We start from the raw sequence: 21,065 nt of genomic DNA on the forward strand, positions 1-21,065 counted from the left end.
GGATACACCTGTCTTGGTGCATATGAAAACACCAGAAGTTGAAGACATAGACTGCATGCCCTCCAAGATATGGTGAGATGACTGAAAGTTGCAGTTATATTGCTGGCAAGGGTTTGAAGTGAGTCAACTACAGTTACAATGTTTTTCTACGGACATTCATATACTTATAGAGGAATCAATTTTCTTCTCTAGTCCATAATGACAATTCTTGATAGATTTTTGTCACAGAGTGTTTCCATTCCCTTCCATTCTTCATTTAATTGCCAATGGTCTACTGTCTCATATGGGTACGCATTTCAAAATCTAATGTATCTTCACCATCCACATGTTTGTCGACTTACCTCTAAAATAAATGGTGGGTGGTTTGTTTTAGAGACTCTCAAATTTCCAAATTGTCTTCCCTTGTCTGTATTGACAAAGTGATGTCCAAAAGATCCATCAGGTGAAATAAAGTGCTTTAATTTAATAAGGGCAGATATTGCACCAAGGATTCAGCAGTAGAGGTTTGAGACACAAGTTGGGTAACATCATTGGGTATACCTAAACAAATAGAAATAATCAATGAATATGTGAACATTGTAAGAATGTGGATTATTATTTGGTTGGGGGGGTCACGCATCTCAATGAATAATAACACCATCCCATCAGGGTGAACCCACAATGCCATTACTTTAGCTTCATCTCAACACCCTTGTAGCTATCGCAGAGATCAGGGAGGCTTAACTTAGGGTGATGTGTAAAGTATTTATGCAGGACAAAAATAGCCGGGACCCGGTGGACAGGGCAGGTCTACATTCGAGCACTACGCGCCTCAACCTCCTACAACTTTTAGGAATCAAGCGCTATGCATATCCCACCGGGTACTGTTGATGCCTGGGGATCATACTGATTAGGGTAGATCCAGGTACTAGAACCATTAGACACTTTTATCGTGAGTAAAAAAAAAAAACACACAGCTTAGGTGTAGATATTTATTATTATTTAGGTCCTGAAGAATCGCGAGGATATTGATCCAAGAGTGAGAAACATGTTGACCCACACTGAGTAAAATAAGGAATTACACTACACGAGACATCATACTCTAGGTAGTGCCTTGTTTTTTGTTTTTTACTTAGGGTAGGAGACCCCCAGAATAAATACTTACTTACTTCGGCACTCCCAACCCTATTTTAATTCTACTACATCTACACAACACTGCCCCCATACCCGCACTTCACCATACGGCTTTCGGATAAAAAGATCTCCGGCAAAGAGCCCCTAATATAGGGAGCCCGTCGGGTATTGCACTGCCGACCTGACGAGGAGCAGCCCAGATGATGAAGCATGACACCTGCAAGGGTGTGTGAGGACATTACTATCCGACTTATGGATTCCCCACACTGACCCCAGTCCTTGGGGCAGCTGGGATCCCCTCTTCCCTGACTCTGTACTACTACATTTTTATTCGAGAGGAACGGCATAACCTGCTTTTTGTAAAACATTCATTTGGGCCCTCTGTTTATGCTGGACCTCCCACTCTTGCACAAGTGGATAAAGGCCCCCCACATCCCCCCCTTTTTTGGTTACAGCACTTACATCATTCTCATATTTAGCAGGATTAGAGTGCACAGTTTTCTCAGTCCAGTAAAAACAGGATCCAGAAAAGGCGAAAAAGCTGGAGTGACCATGCTGAAAAGGTGGATGTCCTTCAAACTTATAAAAATAAAGAACTGCCATGTAATTTATTATTTCATGAATATATTTATTTTGACAATTATATCATATTCTTTCATAAAATATATTTTCAAAATATGGGCCGTTCCTGCAATGACTGAATAACTACCTGAGATTAGGTTTGAAATATTGCCATTTTTTAAGTTCTCACAGTAAGGTATCCTCGAGGCACAGTCAAATGATTGCATGTAGAAGAATGTAAGGTTCTTGAAAAAGGAATATGACCTTCATTATGCACAATGATTAACCATAGTTAAATTCTCATCCTTGTGGTACTGTCATGGAAAAGGATGACCAGTATGTGTGGATATGGTTATTAAACTTAGTTTAAATGATTCATAAATAGATTTTAACTTATTGACATTGAAATGTAGTTTTCCTTTTAAAATGTTAGAAATGAACAATGCCAAAGTGCAAAATATGTTTACAAAAAAAAATCACTAACATCACACTTTTACCTTTAATGGAACAATGATAACATGTAACTAAGTTAGCAAATCATTTTCAAACAATCTCGCCCAAGGATAAAAATTTATGAACATTTATATTGAATTTTAAAGTATAAAAGAGTGCTAAATATTGGGAAAATGTGTGAAATTAACCTTTTTAACCAGCATTATACAAAACCAATATAAACATACGTGTCAAATAATTCTTCCTTCAACCACTGTACAAATGTTGCCATTGTTGTTGTGGTCCCACAACTTATGCATTGATTTCCTGACATAAGAACTGAGCACTTTACCATTGCTAAACAGTAGTAAAGTGCCTGTGATTACCCTCTAAAATATGTGCTATACATTGGAACTCCTTATTTGGCCTATTTAACGTTCCTATAAGCCCATTGCCTTAAGTGCACCTATGGCATGCAAAGTTAAATGTCATATGTTTGCTGCAGTGTGTATTTACACCACCCACATATTTCAAAAATGTATATCTACTAGGAGCACCACTGTGCTCTGGCTAAGCGGCCGTGTAAATGTCCCACGTTTGGGACAGAAAGGTCCTCTGCATGGTAAAAAAGCATACACCTGCCCTGAGTACCCAACTCTACTGTTGTCTAGATCCTTAATATTGATGTTTTATCATAGGCAAATACGGATCATGCATGTGCGCCATGATATTGGTCTGTCTCACGGATGGAGGTCTTGTTGGACGGGAGGGGCACCAAAGCCCTATCCTCATAGTGGTGGAAAACTACCGCCTTCACCAGGAGTTAAGCAGCACAACTGCGGTGGGGGCAGCATACTCTGTAGTGATCAGTAGTAATGAACATGACCTTTTTAACCTGTGGAATTGAAATTATGCCTACATGCTCACTCACCTTTTTAAAAGTTCCTTGCTTAACTCACCCTTGGGCCACATCAGGTAGATGTGGAAAGATGCATAGTGCAGGAGTAGTGAATCTGTGTTAGTTGTATGTGAGCCTGGGAAGGGTACAGTACAAAGTTGGGGCAGTACTGTGTGGCATATGCGTGGTTAGTACATGTTCTGGGTGTATGAATGCCTGAGAGGAATGCATTACATGAAAGATGTAGTGCTGCGCAGTGAGTGTGCAGGAACCGCATGTGCTGGGTGTATCTTTGCTTGTGTAGAGTACAATACATGAAGGGTGTAGTGTTGTGCAGCACCCACAATCAAAGGAAGCGTGTTCCTTGTTCTATGTGTGCTGCAGAATGCAGCACACTTGGAAAGAGGAAAAAACCATGGGTGTTGTCTCGGAACACCCAGAGCAACACCCATTGAATGCCCCTTCCACACAGAGGGACAGATTTACAAGCCCATTATGCCGCCGCTGCATTACATTGCGTGACGCACCGGTGGCGCAACCTGCTAAGTGATATTTACATGAACAGGTAAAGTCATCCTGCGTGACGTGACCTGTGCTTGTAAATATCACCCCTGTTCACGCAACACTTTGCATGTTAGTAGCGTGACATGGGTGTTGCTGTGGGTGTTCCTACGCAACACCCATGTCCACTGATGCATTTCCAGATTTACGAGAAATCGGAAATCTGGAAATGTGTCAGAATGCTCTGCCACCCTAGGGGTGGCGTAGCGAGGTGCAACATGGAGAAATGTTTACATTTCTCCTTGGTATTTTTCCTCTTTCAATGCGTGCTGCATTCTACAGCACACATTGGAAGAGGAAATCACCTCAATTGATTGTTTTTGTGCATGAAGGTGCTCCTTCCTGAACAAAAACAATCTCCCAGCAACGCAGGCATCTTTGCAGGGGGCCCGTGCCGGCGCATGGCAGCAGTTTGTGCACCAGCACAGGGGGAAGCCCTGTCGCATCCCTGTGCTTCGAAACTAACGCAGAGCGGCGCAGCCAAATGACTTGCGGCAGCGCGCTGCATTAGTTTTTTGTAGATATGCCTCAGAGTATTTCATTGCCTTACTCCTTATTTGCAAGGCCATGAAATCCTACGCAGGGTGGGTTTGCAAGGCCTTGTAAATTTGGGCCGCCACACTGTACCTCCGGAGCATCACAAAAGTGACACTCAGGTGGTGTAAAAGTGCTGCTGGGGCAGTGTAAATATCCCCCTAAGTCTGAAGGTAAAAACTTTGACTGGGCTAACCCACTTGGTGTATCCTACCTCTGCATTATTGTGCTCGACCTGATATCACACCTTGGTCTAGGTCAACTTTGACTTTAGATTTGCGATTTACTATTTCTTAGCAATTTTTGCACAAAAAATCAAAAAAATCATAAACCCTGTTCCCCTTAACCTATTTTGATGATCTTGATGGTTTTTTGCTGTCTAATGTTTATCTATTTTAAAAATTGTTTGGAAATATAACTATGTTGTGTTCTCAATTTTGAAATAGGGTGGATACTCGTCAGATAGGAAATACTATTATGGAGATATAATGGTGTACAACTATGACGCAATGTAGTGTAATACTTAACTTTTTGGTTCATATAAAAAGAATAAAAAAATAATTGCTGCTACATCTTGAACTTAGCATGCACTTCTCTGAGGATTGTCTGATGCTTGTGCATAACTACCAGAGGTTCAGCAAAGATTCTGTCAGAACTGTGTTTGGGTCAAGTTGGAAGAAATACCCCCAAATTAACAACTGCATTTCTGATACCCACATTTTATCTGAATATATAATGTAAAGACATGAGTACATTACAATGAAGAAATTAGCTTACCCTGAGACATGAAGGCATAATCAAAGTTGCTGGTGCCAACAATTCTGCCAACCATATTGGGGCCAATAACTGCTCCAACCAGCTCCCTCATGGACGTTAACTCCTGCGTGACCCCCCAAGTTCCCAATGCAGCTCTCAGGTTCCAAGCACCAGGTTCTGAACCAGTTTCTTCTTAGTCCAACGCTTGTAATCCTACAACATTTTCTTATGATGCTTAACAGTCCTGCGTGTTTGTGCTACTGCATTGACCTTGGCAAGGACTCGTCTCCACAAAGCAGCATTCTTTGCCAGTGGGAGCTTTGAGGTGACAAACAGATCTTTTTTATTGCTTTGTTAACTCACTATTCAAAATCTCAACCTCCTCCAGGGTAAGCTTATGTTTCCTCTTCCTAGTTTTCTTCTGATTACCCCCTCTTTCTGACCTCATGGATTCGCCTCTCATCCTGGCATGCCATCTTGGAACAATCCAAGTATTTAACATTATTATTGGTGCCACTTTTTTAAATTGTAGTGTGATGCAGTGGCACTATGAAAAATGGAATGTCATTTTACATCACGCAATCATGCTTTGCAACCTGCAGCATTGAGCTACGTTGCAAACATGGTGCTCACATGACTATGAATCGTAAATACAGCGCTGGACATGAAAAAGAAAGTTCTGCAACCCAGCACTATTATTTTGTAATGCAATGCAGAGCAGCGTCACTGTTGGAAAGTCTAGCCTGAAGTGTCGACAATGACCACAAAGTACCAAAACTGGGTACATATAGGGGGATATTCTCAAGAACGAGCGATAATCATTGCCAAAATAGGTCAACGCAACTTTTCATATCGCCGTTTATCACGGGAAAATAACTCCGTGTTAACGTCGTATTCTCAACGCGGCGGTAACATGCAATAGTTTCCCGATAACGCGGCAAATGTCTGCGATAAAATTACTGGGACAGTGATAAAAATCGAAACCCGAACATGAAAAAGTTGCAATAGGCCCAACTGCGATAAAAAAAATTAGCGATAAGCAGCGCAAGGCCTGCAAGTCCCACAAGTCAGGCGGGAAAAATCACTATAAAAGCGGCAACAAATAAACACAAACAAATCACAAACGACTGCGAAGCACCATGGAGGTAGCCAGAGCAAGTGCAGAGGACAACCAGAACCCCACAATCCCCACGGAGGACCAGCCTGGGACCTCAGGGTCAGGGAAAGGCAAGGAGAAGAGGATACCGTGTTTCAATCCACTGGAAAGCCAGATCCTCATTATGGAGGTGATAGAACACCACCACCAACTGTTCATCTCCTCCACGGTGTCATTGGCAACTAAAAATACAATATAGCAGTCCGTCTTGGCCAAGGTGAATGCAGTCGGAGTGAAGAGAAGGGAAGTGGATGACTACAAGAAGTGCTGGACTGATGTGAAGCGCAAAACCAAGCTGAAACTCGCAGCCAACCTGAAAGCAGCAATGCAGACTGGAGGTGGGAGTCCAGCGACACACCAGGAGCTGGATGAGATGGAGGAAATGGTGTCCCGAGTCATCATTGGGGAGACGGTGCAGGAGTTGGGGGACCGGACACTGCACAACATGACCTGAGCCAACAGAAACAGGGTGAGTAATGACTAGGGACTGGGGGAACAGGGGGAGATGGGCACAATGACACACATGTACAATTAAGTATAGCACATCTGCGAACAAACCATGCCCAAGAGTCACAACACCGACCAAGATCCCAATTTACCCAAGTCTGCAACATTTCAGCACTGTATAAGCACAGAAGAGTAAGGCACACCGCCTGAAAGGGATAAGAGCCAGCCAAATCAGAGCTGAAGGGGCAACTCACCCACAAAGCAGCACACACACAAATAAGAATCAGAGCACCTCAACATTGACAACAATATGGTACAAACTGCAGCACTTTCACAAGAGAACAGAGGACACAACTGCTGCCGCTTGTGTGTAGAAAATGGCCATTCGTGTTTGGCACAGCAGGAAACTGTGAGATGACAATGCACAAGTACAACCTCACATCCTTGATGGTGTAGAAATGTCAACTGTCCCGCATCAAATAGGCATCTCCTCACAAACAGTCACAATATACATTGTCATGCAGTTTGTTAGTAAACTTGTGCAATGCGTGAACATACATGTGAATACAATGTCAATCTGCATCTCCCCTTTATTTTGCAGAGGGACAATCAACACCTCCTGAGAGCAGACCCAACAACTCAGCACTGTTGATGAAGAGGACCTCCCCAACATCGACACCAATGCCCTCCAGCAGCCCATGGACAGCTTCAGCACCCCACCTCCAGGAGCAGAGCAGTTCAGCTGCATCAAGGAGACCCCACCCCCTGCACAGGAAGCACCCACTACCACAGCTGTATCCCAGGACCCCCACGACCAACACATGGCATTCCAATGCCATGTGTTAGGGTGCCAGGAGAAGATGGCTGATCAGCTGCGGGCGGGGTTCCACCTCATGGCAGCCAAACTAGATGCCATACGTTGGTGTCTAAGTCCCATCATGGACCACTTACAGACCCTAACAGACACTCACTGTCCGCTCCATGCTCTCCAACAATCCATGCCTGACATCACTGGAGTCATGACTCTGAGCCACAAACAACTGTCTAGTCAGAGTGGCTCCAGCAATGTCAGCCGGGAGTTGGGACACATAAGGAGTATGATGGAGCGCTTGGAGCAGATGCAGGTGGAAAGAATGTTTGCCACGGCTGCACACCAGCGAGATATAGCTTTGATCTTCCATACCCTGCAGATCCTCGTCATGGCATTGCCCCCTCAATGCCTGGCGCAGATGAATGCTGCTGCTACTACTCCATCCACATCTTCAAGTCCTGAAGTGTCAGTGCCACACAATGCGGCAGACATTCCACCTCTGGCCCCTAATGTATCACTGCCACACAGTGATGCAGACCAAACACCACCACTCACATGTGAGGCACCTGACACATCAGAGGATGAAGAGGATGATGAATCTGGCTTTGTGGTAAGAATGAAGTTGTAGCATTCATCTCCGCCATATGGCCTGTTTCAGCTTGGTTCTGCCCTCTGCATCATGACCTGGAATAACACCTTCCACTGTCCCTCGATACACTCAGCGACACTCACCTTGAACCTCGACATGGACTGCCATATTTCGTTTGGTTACCACTCTGGCTGGCCCTCCATGGGGCAACAATGTAAAGTGGGGTTTGCACGGCCCTGTACTGGTCCAGCTTCAACACTCCACTGAATGTGAATAAAACATTCTAATTCACACAGATGTGTCATGGCTATGTTCAATCAAGTAGGAAAGTATGGATGAATGTAGGGACAGTGATTCCACAAAAAGGAACTCCCTGGGTAATGCTATCAATGCGCATGTATGACCGCGACCCAGATAGGCAGTGAGCTACACATTGTCATTCAAATCAACACTCATCACAGTTGAATACAAGGGAAGGTGTGTAGGCTTCATTAGCATATGTGTGTCATTACGGGCAAGATAAGTGCCACAACATGTAGACCAATGCAGCACTATGTCAGAATGAGGAATGTTGCCAAGCGCCGCTGTCCACTCCAGGGGAGTGCCTCACCTTTCACAGGTGTGTGTTAAACCGCTTTGTTGTACGTTCATGTATTCGGAGTCCAGGCGAATGCAGCCATGTCCACTGTTGTCATAGGATAGGTGACCAGATCTCCTAGATGCAACAAGGTGTTGGGACATGCTCAATGGGTTCCAATCTGTTGTGGCAGCAGGTACATAGTTACTCATCTATGAAAGCAATTGCAGCTTCGTAGGATATAATTTCCAACATGAGGTCGACTTCATCAAACAGGACGGCGAGGCGATCCATTAGCAGGTCCAGACAGATGTGCTGCATCCACCCCCTTTCACCAATTAGCATTACAGCCCAATAGGGGAACAGTTCAATGTGGTCACTGCACATGAGGAGTTGTGCAATCTCCCAGGACCAGCTGCCAGCATATATGCCAAGTATCAAGGCATCCCATAAATGGGTATCACGGTGACATTCCTGGTCGTGTGCCAACAGGGGGCGCACGCACATGTCAAAATCCAGTTCAGCTACCGTCCTGTTGGATAGGCAGACATCCATGGATCACTCGAATATACACGATCGACAATGCAACACAAACTGAATACATGTGATGTTGGCAAGGCGGAAGCTTAGTCGGTAACTGATCAATGGCAGTGCCCCCAGTAAATGCAGCATACGTGCACTGTACAGTTCCACGTGAAGGGGTTGTGCATGTGTTCGGGATGTTCTGCCATTGTGTTAGTGGTTATGGTTGAAGCGGCACTGTTCTGACCTGCGCCAGTTCTGAGGAAGAAATGCCACAGCTCTGATCAATGAGTTGTTTCAGTGTGCAACGGTTGTACACCTGGGATGGTGTGGGAGTAAGTGAGAAGGCCATTCCATGCAAGATAACTTCGAGCAAGGACTCCTTTGTGTGGGGTGTGTATACATTGGTCTTTCGTCGGGCTGTGCATAGGGTGGGAGTCTTCATCATCTGCTATAGTATCTGTCCGGGGTTGCCGGGCACATGCAATTCCGAGGTCGGAGGTGCAGATGTGCTTCCACCTGATAGTTCAAACAAAGGAGCTTTCATCCCTAATGTTGGTTGTCATCTGCTTGCATTCAGGAAATGTGATGTGGCTTGTTGGGGGTGGGGTGGGGTGGGATGTGTGCGACTTTGGGATTCATGTTTGACATGTCTTGCATGTGGCAAATGAGCAGCATTACTGTGTGTTACGTTGCCTCACAGCTGCTCCTCCCTCCCCCCGAGCCTATTTACTTGTGTGCACTGCACGGCTGCATCACTTGCACTCCTATGGCACACCATTGTCATGCCTGTCTGCGCATGTCCACAAGCCTGACAATGACACTGTGATGTTGGCCATTGAAAGTGGGCGGCCATGTGAGTGTAGGCCTATGGTATGGATAGGACAGACACAGATGTAGAGTTCATGCCTGGCTGAACTCGCGCTGCGAATAAGGCTTGGCATTTTGCTCATGCTGCGGCAATACTGATACACACAACACTTGGCATGTATGAGCCAAAACCCCGCACGGTCTTGCGCTCCTTCATTTCTCCGTTTGTGTGAGCCCGCCCTCCGGGTGCATGCTACATTTCAACATTGTCGATTGCTTGGCCGAGTGGCACAGACACTACAACAGAGAGAAGCGCATTTGTTACTTCCTTGTCCAGGCTAGAACTGAACCACGCCCAGATCCCCAGGCAAATTCTTCACACCCCTACGCTGGACTTGCATACGCCGGGCCAGCCCACTCCGCTTACGCTTACGCTTACAGGGGACGACGACAAAGCTACATGTCCAAGGTCTTACCCACTGCCTGAGGTGACATGGTAGGGGCACCAGAGCTGAGCGTGCTCATGTGAAGAAATTGTTAATGATTGCTTCCCTTTGGAATTATCCTGCTGCAGCTGCAGTGGGGTGTGGTACACCTGCCTCATCTTCATCATCCCAGTTCTTCCCCACTGCCTGAGTTGACATTGTTGCATCAGCTGTCCGCAGCACAATACTCAATCATAAAGGGACCATGAGTTGTGGTGCACTGAGTTAGTGGCACCTGAAGAGCCAAGCAGGGTATCAAGCTGATTATGGCATCCAAGACAGGTGTGAGCAACTTGATAGGCTGGCTGTAAGACTCCTCCGACTCTGGCAGTTGTTCGTTGGAGGTGGTCCTGGCCGTGGTGGCGTGTGCGCAGCCAGAGATGATGGCGTGTCCTTTCAGGTCATGATTGTATTTGATATGTGTGAGCCCCGCTGACTACAGTGTAGGCCGGCGGCAGCGGTCAGCAAGGGCCCACAGCCACTTGTCATTGACTTGAGCTGCACAGATTTGGTGGCACCTGATGAGCTCAGCGTGTGTGCAGCCAGTGTTGATGACGTGTCCTTGCAGGTCATGATTGGATTTGATATGTGTGAATCCTGCAGACCACAGTGTAGGTCGGAGGCAGCGGTCAGCAAGGGCCCACAGCCACGTGGCGATGACTTGAGCTGCACAGAGTTAGTGCTACCTGAAGCGCTCAGCGGGTGCGCAGCCTGCAGTGATGTGTCATCCGGGCGGGCCACACTGGAAGCAATGTCTGTTGCCTACTGGACTTTGCCATAAATAAATCAAGACTCAATTTGAATTGGGGACCTGCTGACCGCAGTGTAGGCCAAAGGCAGTAGTCAGCACACACATAACTCTGCGGTGCTGTGCTGCTGGGTGCGCCGGGGGCCTGTGTCGCGGGAGCCAGCAATTGACTGAAGAGGTTGGCGGACTCGAAGGCGGACTCTTGGCAGGGTGAGGGGCGCCACCCTGGCAGATGCGTTGGCCATCCCGTAAGCGAACCGCGCCCAGAGACCCAGACTATTTATTCACACTCCTACGCTGGACTTTCGTACGCCGCACCAGCCCACTCCGCTTGCGCTTACAGGGGGGGGACAAGGCTAAATGACCGAGGTCTTCCCCACTGCCTGAGGTAACATGATTGCGTCCACTGTCCACAACACTACAAACACCAGCAGTATATGTCCACATGGATATGTCTGTGCTCTGCAAACATATGAGTCCACGGGTCCAAAAAGGAGAAAGAACAAAGGGAAAAGGCTATGGAAAACTGTGTGGAAAAACACTAAGAATACTGTCTAAATGAAAGAGTCCTCATATAGAGGACCTAATCCCATCAGCCACCGAAGTGGCATGCTTCATCATATGGGATCTCCTCTCAACCGCAACCTAGTGCGATTGAGGAGCTACAACTCCCAGCTTTCGTCAAATGGAGGAGCTCACGGATGTTTTAACTATACTACGAGGACTAGATCTCCTAAAGATCGATGAAGCCAACCAATGGTGTGGTGAAAAAGTAAGTGTTGCAGTGTAAGATGTAAGTGATATTAAAATTGACTATGAGGAGAAAAATGTGTTTAGTAAGAAACTCCAAGTGCCAATGTTAAAACGACAATAAAGGCGCGGTCCTTAACAAATTAACGAACGCGCGTCTAATGAATTATGAAAAGGTCTACATGTTTCAGCCAACAACGACCTAAAACTGCGATCATGGCTTTCTTCAGGACCAGTACAGATAACTACTGCAGCTATTTAATGTGACAAAATCACAAAGATATAAGAGTAACCAACATCCAGGAAATAAAAGTAACAGTGGAACGATACAACCGACTGTCTACCTTAATGTCGTCTTGATGACATATGAAACACTACCGAAGTAGTGACCAAATTCCCGTATCAAATCGGGGATAAAGCCTACCACTCCTGGTCACAACTCAGGGCGTGAGGCAACGCTCTGTCCGTCGTTACCCCGGGCTTCCATCCTGGTTGCTCCGAGCGGTCTTCCCCACTGCCTGAGGTAACATGGTTGCGTCCACTGTCCATAACACTACAAACACCAGCAGTATATGTCTACATGGACATGTCTGTGCTCTGCATACTGAAGTCTGTCTAGCACATCACCGCCACACTTAGCATTGTGTACATTCTTATTCATGGGTGACTTGCCTCCTTCACACATACTTGGTTCCCACCTCTCCCCACATTGTGCAATTGTGTGGCTGAGGGGCCAGGCTATTTTTGTAAGGTCAGCTGTCTTGTTCTGTGCTGCCTCAGTGGAAATCTGGGGGTGGGGATTCCGGGGGGAAGGGGGGCATGGGGATGGTGGCGGTGGGTGTTGTGGCCGTCTTGGGTCTCAGAGCTGCATGATCAGTAGCTCCATGACATGTGTTGGTCTTCAGATTTGGCTCTGGGCAGGGCTCCCTTTCATACTGCAGGTTGTCGTTCTGCGTAACACCAGTGAAAGGCAGGTGTTAAATCTCTGCTGCTAACGCGCCTTACGCCTGTTATAGGATTGCATCGCAGATCTGGCTGGTCGTTAAGAATATCGCATAGTGGTGTTTTTGTGTGTTTTGGCACGGGAACGCCTACTCTGCATAACATTAGCATTAGTTGTCGCTCTCATCGGTGGCGATGTTTTTTGCGGCAGCTATTGCTGGAAAACTGGCGATATTGGCAGTTTGCACCAGCTTTAGATTGTGGTGATAAATCTATCGCCACTTTCGCGGCGCTAAAATGCCGATAAATCGGAGATAAGTCCTTGAGAATATGCCCGATAGTCTATTAAAGATGTACTGTTCATGATCATTAAAATGGTTGCAATTGTAAAACAGTGATCACAGTGCTAAAACTGCAATCCTATCCCATAGGAAATAAAGGGCTAATGCTATTCAATGGGAGGCAATCTGTAAACACTGTCTGCCCTTTAACAGCCTACGTTACTTACTGTATCATTTCCAATCGCTAGCTCACCAAATTCTATGAAAACACTGCATAACTTCGTCCTAGCTCATGAGCACTACATTCCTTAGAGCCTCCATCAGCCCCGGTCTTAAGCACACATGGGTTCAGATTTACAAGCCCCTTGCGCCTCATATGCGTCGCCGTTGCGTCACTTCTGTGACACAGTGGTGGCGTAAACCTTGCGCCCTATTTACAACTTGACACATCTAGGGAGATGCGTCACGTTGTAAAGCCCAGTGCCACATGAAACCTGCGTCAGGTTTCATGTGGGCGTTACGACGCAGGGTGGGCGTTCCCTCACTGGTACGCCTCGTGAACGTGACGCAGTGAAATCTACAAGATTTCACTGAGTCACTTTTACGGCCATGCTGCGTCAAAACCCTGCGCCTGCTTGAAGCAGGCACAAGGAGTGACGCAGCATGTTAGGCATAGGGCACCCCCGAGCCTTGCTGGAGCCGTGTCACGCTTGCGACGCGACTCCAGCAATGCGCCGTCTTTATGATGGGGGATGCAACACACATCTATCCATCCGTGCGCATCAGTGTTGGCGCACGGGTGGTTTTGCCTGTCGCAAGTGTTCTGGCGCATCCCTGCTGATTTGCAGAGATGCGCCAGACCTTGTAAATATGCCCCCGGGTTGGTCCGCTAAGGCAAGCATCCATCCGGCTGGGTGCTTTGATGGTGTTTTTAGCCCCTGCGGTATTAATCAAGGACAAGTTGCCAGTAACTGCTGTAACTTTGTGTAATGCAGTTCCCAGGCCAGCTCTCCCCATACTGCTGCATCACTCTTTATCCTGTCTTCTCCTTGCTTTTCCCCTATTTTTGAGTGCCTTCTCCTTGCTTTACCCTCATTTTCTCTGCTTTCTCCATGCTTTTCCACCCATTTTGGTGTGCTTTCTCCTTGCTCTTCCCTTGTTTTCATTGCTTTCTCCTTGTGTTTTCCTTCTATTCTTCAACTGATCCCAGCAAGAACCCAGCGCCTGGTTACCCTCAGGGGTGATTAGCCGCACTCCTCAAATCTGAGTTGATTGATTGGTAGCACGGCTGCACAATTAAACAAGCTTCTTGCTTATGGTAAAGCTGCTTTTAACAGACATGTCTGCACATTTTCAGTAGAAGAAACTAGGAGACAATGGAACTGCGTAAGATAGCGAGACCATGAGGAGACCGTGGGAGAAGGGTAATAGAGAGAACATGGGAGTGGAGGAGAACCTGAGAGGAGAAATCGTCTGCAGCTGCAGATTGGCGCACATCTGTCCTATCCTGTGATTTCCAGGGCAAGCTCCCAGAGTCAACCACTTGTGGTTCAAGCCCTACACACCCTGTAGGCTGCAGTGAGCTTTTCTTGCTGGTACAAGAGTGTGAAAACCTTTGACGATTACTTACTTTACATTCTAACCACTGGCATGGAGGGTCATGGGGAATAGAAACATGCATGGCGTGGGAGCTTGCTTTACATCTAGGGCAATATTTTACCTATTGCCTATGTAAAGCATTAAAAACACAAGAGATCTGTTTCTATATAACTGGTATGTAAAACAGAGTTGGCACAATAATTCCCACACTGCCCATACGAGGAGCAATTTCCACGTCTAATGTCATATTTCACATACTTGCTTAACAGTTTTGTGCCAATGCTTTGTACCTGCCCAGTAGGTAAAATACACGCTGGCATTATGTATTTTGCTTAGTTTGGAAGTTTCTTAGCATACAACGACATTGTATAAGTGTATAATTCCATCAGTTTTGATTAGTATCGTATTTCCTGGAAAAGATACAACGCTCGCTATTTCCAAGCCCAGGAACCGGGATGGACAACTTCTTCTGCGTGGTATTTAAAACTGGTGCCAGTTCTTGTATTTTTTCAGGTAAAGGTAAGCACTGCTTGTCCTGTGACACTATATATAGTCACAAACTGTGCAGAAAATGTTTTGTCAATGCACTTTTTTCCCAGACACTGGATTTATTTCCTCCTACTGAGGACAGTGCTGCTGGAATCTGTGGCAGACCCAAAGGACAAGAATATTTACACGTTTCTCTTCGAGACTGGCTGAAATGCCTACTGACTTTTGCCCAGATCTTTTAAAAAATGTCCTGTAAAACGTGTCATCCACCCTGAGTTTTGCCATCATTTGGCAGATAATTCACCCAACCAGAGCCTGAAACGCTGCTGGAACATGTTTGCCATGTCTGATTCGGGTGCCCAATCCTGCCCAATGAGCTGCGGAGGGCCAATATGTACCCAGGAAATGGGCACTCTTGCCATGGTGCCACCACATGAGAGGTGAAGGACTGCCATTACCTTGTTTGCCGCCAGCGATACCAGAGGGGACTCAGGCTCCCAGGAAGCAGCGGGGCACAGCACTGACCAGCGGCCACTCCCCCCTCCAGCGGGGGTCTTTATCAACAGCTTGCGCCTCCCGCTTCGCGGGAGACGCTTCGCAAGGACTGCCATTACCTTGTTTGCCGCCAGCGATACCAGAGGGGACTCAGGCTTCCAGGAAGCAGCGGGGCACAGCACTGGCCAGCGGCCAATCCCCCCTCCAGCGGGGGTCTTTATCAACAGCTTGCGCCTCCCGCTTCGCGGGAGACGCTTCGCAAGGACTGCCATTACCTTGTTTGCCGCCAGCGATACCAGAGGGGACTCAGGCTCCCAGGAAGCAGCGGGGCACAGCACTGGCCAGCGGCCAATCCCCCCTCCAGCGGGGGTCTTTATCAACAGCTTGCGCCTCCCGCTTCGCGGGAGACGCTTCGCAAGGACTGCCATTACCTTGTTTGCCGCCAGCGATACCAGAGGGGACTCAGGCTCCCAGGAAGCAGCGGGGCACAGCACTGACCAGCGGCCACTCCCCCTTACCAGCGGTGCGTACTTATTGAGGAGAAGAATCCCACAATGCGGGCCGCGCGCGGGCTGCGCCGGGCGAAGCCCGGGCAAAGGGCGGGCCGTTGGGGGCCGGAAGAGGCCGGGCTGGGCCACCCCCCTGAGAACTGGTTCAAATATCACTTGTCAGTAGTGAAATTCTTAAGGTACTGTGATATGCTTCACCTGCATCAAAATTGTTCGCTGGTTTTATTGACTGCACTGACACTTACCTCTGGCCATTTGTGCTGTTCCTGGAATTATCTTCATGGGCAAGAGGAAATGCACTGAGGGAGGGTTGGTGGTTTGTAGTAAAAGGGATAAAAAGGCGAAAAAAACACCCATGCCGCCATGAATTGCGTCCTGTCTCGAATATAAGAAATTGTCAATGAATGCGAGGAGTCGCTTGGGAGTGGGAGTATTGATGTAACAACTAATGGGGGGTGTAAAACTTCCAAGCCTGCTCCAAAGAATGTTAAGAAAATGATTCCCTCTATGTTCGCTAATCATCATAACAAAAATACTACGCCTGGTTTAGCCTCAGTTGCATTGAATCCCACTGACGACCCCCTAGTTATTGCAGAAAAGACCATGGCAATAGAGCATGTATCTGTACCAGATACTCATATTCACGAGTCACCCCGTAACCCTACTCTATGTTCTAATAGGTTCGCTTTACTAGACCCTAATCCTGACAAGCCCAGTTCACTCCCCGAAAGGGCGCTTTCAACTTCTCCTAGCCCTGATGCGTTGTTAGCTGGTTCTTTAGAAGCACTTCAGGACAGGATCAAAAGGCTACTTAGGCAGTACTTAGCAGAAGGGTGGAGACTCTTGCTTCAGGTCAAGGTATGCCTCAGGCTCTTCCTGTTCCGCCACCCTCTTCGGGCTTTATATCTACCTTTAAGATGAATGACCGGGCTCCTCCTTCCTCCTCCCAGACCCAAGGTCCTTTGGGTTTGTCTCAAGGTAGGGCACCAGGGGAGGGTAATATTAAACCTGCCCCTGCTTCTAGGTCCTTTGCAGAGGTGACACGAAACTTGGTTTATAATAGGCTGTTGAACACATGCTCCCAAACTAGGCCTAGTACCCATGCTACCACTCCCTTGAAAAGGGGTGAGAACGGCCCTCTTCCCCGTTTTAAGGTTAGTGGACCTAGGTCCTATTATTCCCCCGCCAAGCCCCTTGTCTTTATGACGCATGTTACGAAATGGACTAGTCGAGGGAGGTTTGAAGAAAGCGAGACTCTGCACAACAAAGTTATTCATTGGTTGAGGCACACCAGAGGCTGCAGATCTATCATTAGAGACGACATAATGGGAGTGCGCCAGTTGTCTAGGGTGGATTCGTCACTGGATTGTGTGGAGATTGAGCTTACAGATCTAGCCCTGGCGGAAAATCTAATAGAGCTAGAATATAGGACATCACCTCCCGCACATTCCCTTATTCAAATCCGTAACGCCCCGGTTTGGTCAAACTCGAGTGAATATGATGATTCTGGCCTTAGACAGGTGGACTGACTAATCAACCCCTGTGCAACCCCTACTCTGTCAATCCCCATCTGTCCCTCCCCGGAGGGAATAGGTTTGACTCCCACCCCTCCCCTGGATCTCACAGGAGCTGGACCGGCTGACCTTGTGATACATGGTGTGGCTCTCGGGGGGGGGGGGGCCTAGACGAAGGTTCTTCTGGACCCATAGTTTCATCACCTTTATTGCACTCCCCGAGAGCTATCCAGTTCTTATCATGGAACATTGCCGGTCTAAAAAGAAACCTTGTTGATCCTGTGTGGAACGAGTTTATTAACAATTTTGATATTATCCTTTTCCAGGAAACCTGGAGCTTGGATTCTGTCCATAGATCTGGGTTTACTACATACTTTGTACCAGCGCCCAGTTCACCCAGAGGACGCCCATCAGGGGGTCTTCTAATATGGGTAAGCATTGACTTGAACTGGTCAGTCAAGCAAATTGCAAGTGTGTCCCAAGATATTCTCCATCTATCTATTGCTGGGACCGAGCACTACCCCTCTCTGGAAATCTTTAATATTTATGCCCGAGGGTCGTCAGGTGCACAAGCATGCCCTACGCTATTAACTCTCGAATTTGAACTTTCAGCCATCCATACTGCCTCGGGTGTTGTGGTTGCTGGTGACTTCAACTGCACCTTTGAGCCCCTCAGTGACGACAACATCTTGGGCACGGATGAGGTTGACTCCAGGCGAGGTATTCCTCTGCTTAGCCTCCCACCACTCAAAAAGTGGTCAAAAAGGGCCGTGCAGATCAATGCCTTGACCCTGGAGTTCAACCTAAGGGCTACAAATGGTAGAACTCGTTCAGATGTTAGGGGAGCACCCACATTTATTAGAACTAGGGCTCCATCGCGCATTGATTACATCTTGCTGGATGTCGAGCTGTGGCCGGATCTCATTGACATGGAAGTCATTCCTAGAAATGAGAGCGACCACAACCCGTTGACCATGCAATTTAGGCGTGAGCTGTTCACCACACCTATCGCGCCTATCAGTGCCCAGACACTATGGTCCAGAGAGGTTGTCCCGTCTAACTGTAACAGACGGTTAAAATGGTCCACAGTCGTCAAGCGAGAGCTGGACCTGGGTACTATCAAAAAAATTGTGAAAGATAGTACAAATTTAATGGAGCTAGGCCTGGGTAGTGCCCCCAATGTTTTGTCAATGAAGAGTTTTAACGAGATCTATTCAGAGACTATTACCAAGGTGGGGAAGTTTTTTGAATCGAACACCAGAGGGGACTGCAAGCCACCCCGATCGCACAGAGAAAACCTGTGGTTTTCGAGCAATTGCAGAGAAAGGAGACAGGACCTAGCTAGGGCTTTAAAACAAAGGGACCACCCATCTATCGCTCATACTCGAAAATCCTATTACAGCACTATTAAAAAAGCAAAGCGTATATGGGATGAAGACCACTGGCAGGACCTGAAGTGCATAGCACGATTGAAAGATTCTACTCGGTTCTGGGGCCTTATTAACATTAGCACTAGGGGTGGGGCAGACCCAATTCCAAACCACATAACTGAGCATCAGTGGTTTGACCATTTTTCTGGCCTATACTCCCCCGGCGAAGAGTGCCCTTCGGAGGACATGGGTCTTGCACCCGTGCCTTTAGTTTCCCTAGGGGAGGGGGGTCAGTTCAGCCTAAGTGAAATCCACTCAGCCATGAAGATGATAGCACCTGGCAAGGCGGCCGGACCGGACGGCCTGCCTGGAGATCTCCTTCTTCATGACAGAGTACTCTGGGCTGAATTTATCCATCAAACTCTGAATAATATAGCAATGGGGCACCCAGTACCAGATTCTTGGAAAGGGGCCGAGGTGGTGGCCATTTTTAAAAAAGGTGATAGAGAGGACCCTGCCAACTACAGACCAATCAGTTTAATTGACGTGATCCAAAAAGTGGTGGACAGGGTCCTCCTAACCAGGATCAAGGCCTGGATTGACGAAGATGACATCCTGTCACATTTCCAGGCGAGTTTTAGGCAGGGGGTTGGAACCATCGACCAGGTTTTCAGATTTTGCACTATCTACTGGAAATCTGTCATTATTGAAGGGGGTAGCCTATATCTGGCATTTATCGATCTCAAAACAGCCTTTGACTTGGTACCCAGGGCCAAGCTGTGGCTAGTCTTGGCCGATCTGGGCATTCCCCCCCTAATTTTGGACCTCCTTAAATGGCTTCAGGAAGGCAACTTCGTGAGAGTCAGGTGGGGGCACCAGGGCCAGATGACAGGGAGAATAGCAGTAAGGAGAGGTGTCCGCCAGGGTTGTGTTTTGGCACCGATCCTGTTCTCTCTCTTTATAAATGGGGTGGCAGACTATTTGAGAGATGACGGGGTCGATGCCCCAACCCTGAGCGGGGAAAGATCGCCCTCTCTGCTTTTTGCAGATGATACGCTGCTGATCTCCAAGAGCCCCATGGGTATCCAAAAACTCCTGTCTCGCTTTACTGAGTTTTGTAATACCAGGGGCCTCAAGATTAATACATCAAAGACCAAGCTTATGGCCATGTCCCCCTCTAAAAGATTTAGGAATAACATCAGGGTTCACAATTGCCATTTGGAGCTTGTGACTGCCTTCGATTATCTTGGGGTGAGGGTTAATAACAAATTGAAATGGGCACCTCACCTTTCTAAAATGCTCATGAATCATAAACGAGCTGCAGGAGCTATTGCCAGGCACCAGAGGCTATCATCCAGTCGGCCAATAGCTGCAGCAATCACGGTCTACCAGGGCAAGGCTCTTTCAGCTTCTCTCTATGGGGCGGAACTATGGGGTTTTGACAATGTAGCAGAGTTGGTAGAATCTGAAAATAAATTTTTTAGAGACATTCTTTCACTCCCCCAATCTACACCACTAGTCCCTATTCGCAGCGACCTTGGTAGACACCCCATAAATGATGTGGCAAGGTTGCATCCCCTACTGTATTGGGTTAGGTTTAGAAGGTCCCCGGACCTAACCCAGTATGCCGCGGCTTTGAACGACATACTACATCTTGGAGGATGCCATAAGATTCCGTGGTTATCAAAACTAAAAAAATTGGTGTTGGAGCTAGGCCTGGGTGAGTTTTGGGAGAACCAGCGCCCACCTCCTAAACCCATTGTGAAAAAAATCTATTGGGATTGGGTTATTGCTGCTACTCTGAGGTTACAGAGAGGCCCCCTTACCGAAAAATTCCTAGATGTAAAACCTGCTCCTAGTTTGGAGATGTTCCTGGACCTTATTGAATCCCCCACTGATAGCTCACTTTATCTTAAATTAAGATATGGCACCCTTCCACTATATGAGTTCCAAGCAGGGTGGAGAGATGGGTTGGAGGTTGTCATAGGCTGCCCAGGCTGTGCATCCTCTACAGAATCTATTGGCCACTTCCTGTTCGCCTGCCGGGCCTACAAACATCCGAGGTCTAGATGGCTGAAACCTGTATGTGCCAACCTGGGTTGTAAGTCGCATTTGG

General features: G+C 47.4%; 1 protein-coding gene across 1 annotated transcript in view; it reads right to left on the bottom strand.

The window, feature by feature from the left end:
* Positions 1-316: 316 nt before the first annotated feature.
* LOC146809013 (sialic acid-binding Ig-like lectin 14) overlaps positions 317-21,065 on the bottom strand; it is a 523,779-nt gene continuing 503,030 nt past the window's right edge. Inside the window, exon 9 of the mRNA XM_085615806.1 lies at positions 317-540. Coding sequence (XP_085471932.1) covers positions 463-540 — 78 coding nt within the window. The 3' untranslated portion in view covers positions 317-462. The remainder of the gene's footprint in view (positions 541-21,065) is intronic.

The sequence above is a fragment of the Triturus cristatus genome, chromosome 7 (genome assembly GCF_964204655.1).
Source record: "Triturus cristatus chromosome 7, aTriCri1.1, whole genome shotgun sequence".
NCBI classification, from domain to species: Eukaryota; Metazoa; Chordata; class Amphibia; order Caudata; family Salamandridae; genus Triturus; species Triturus cristatus.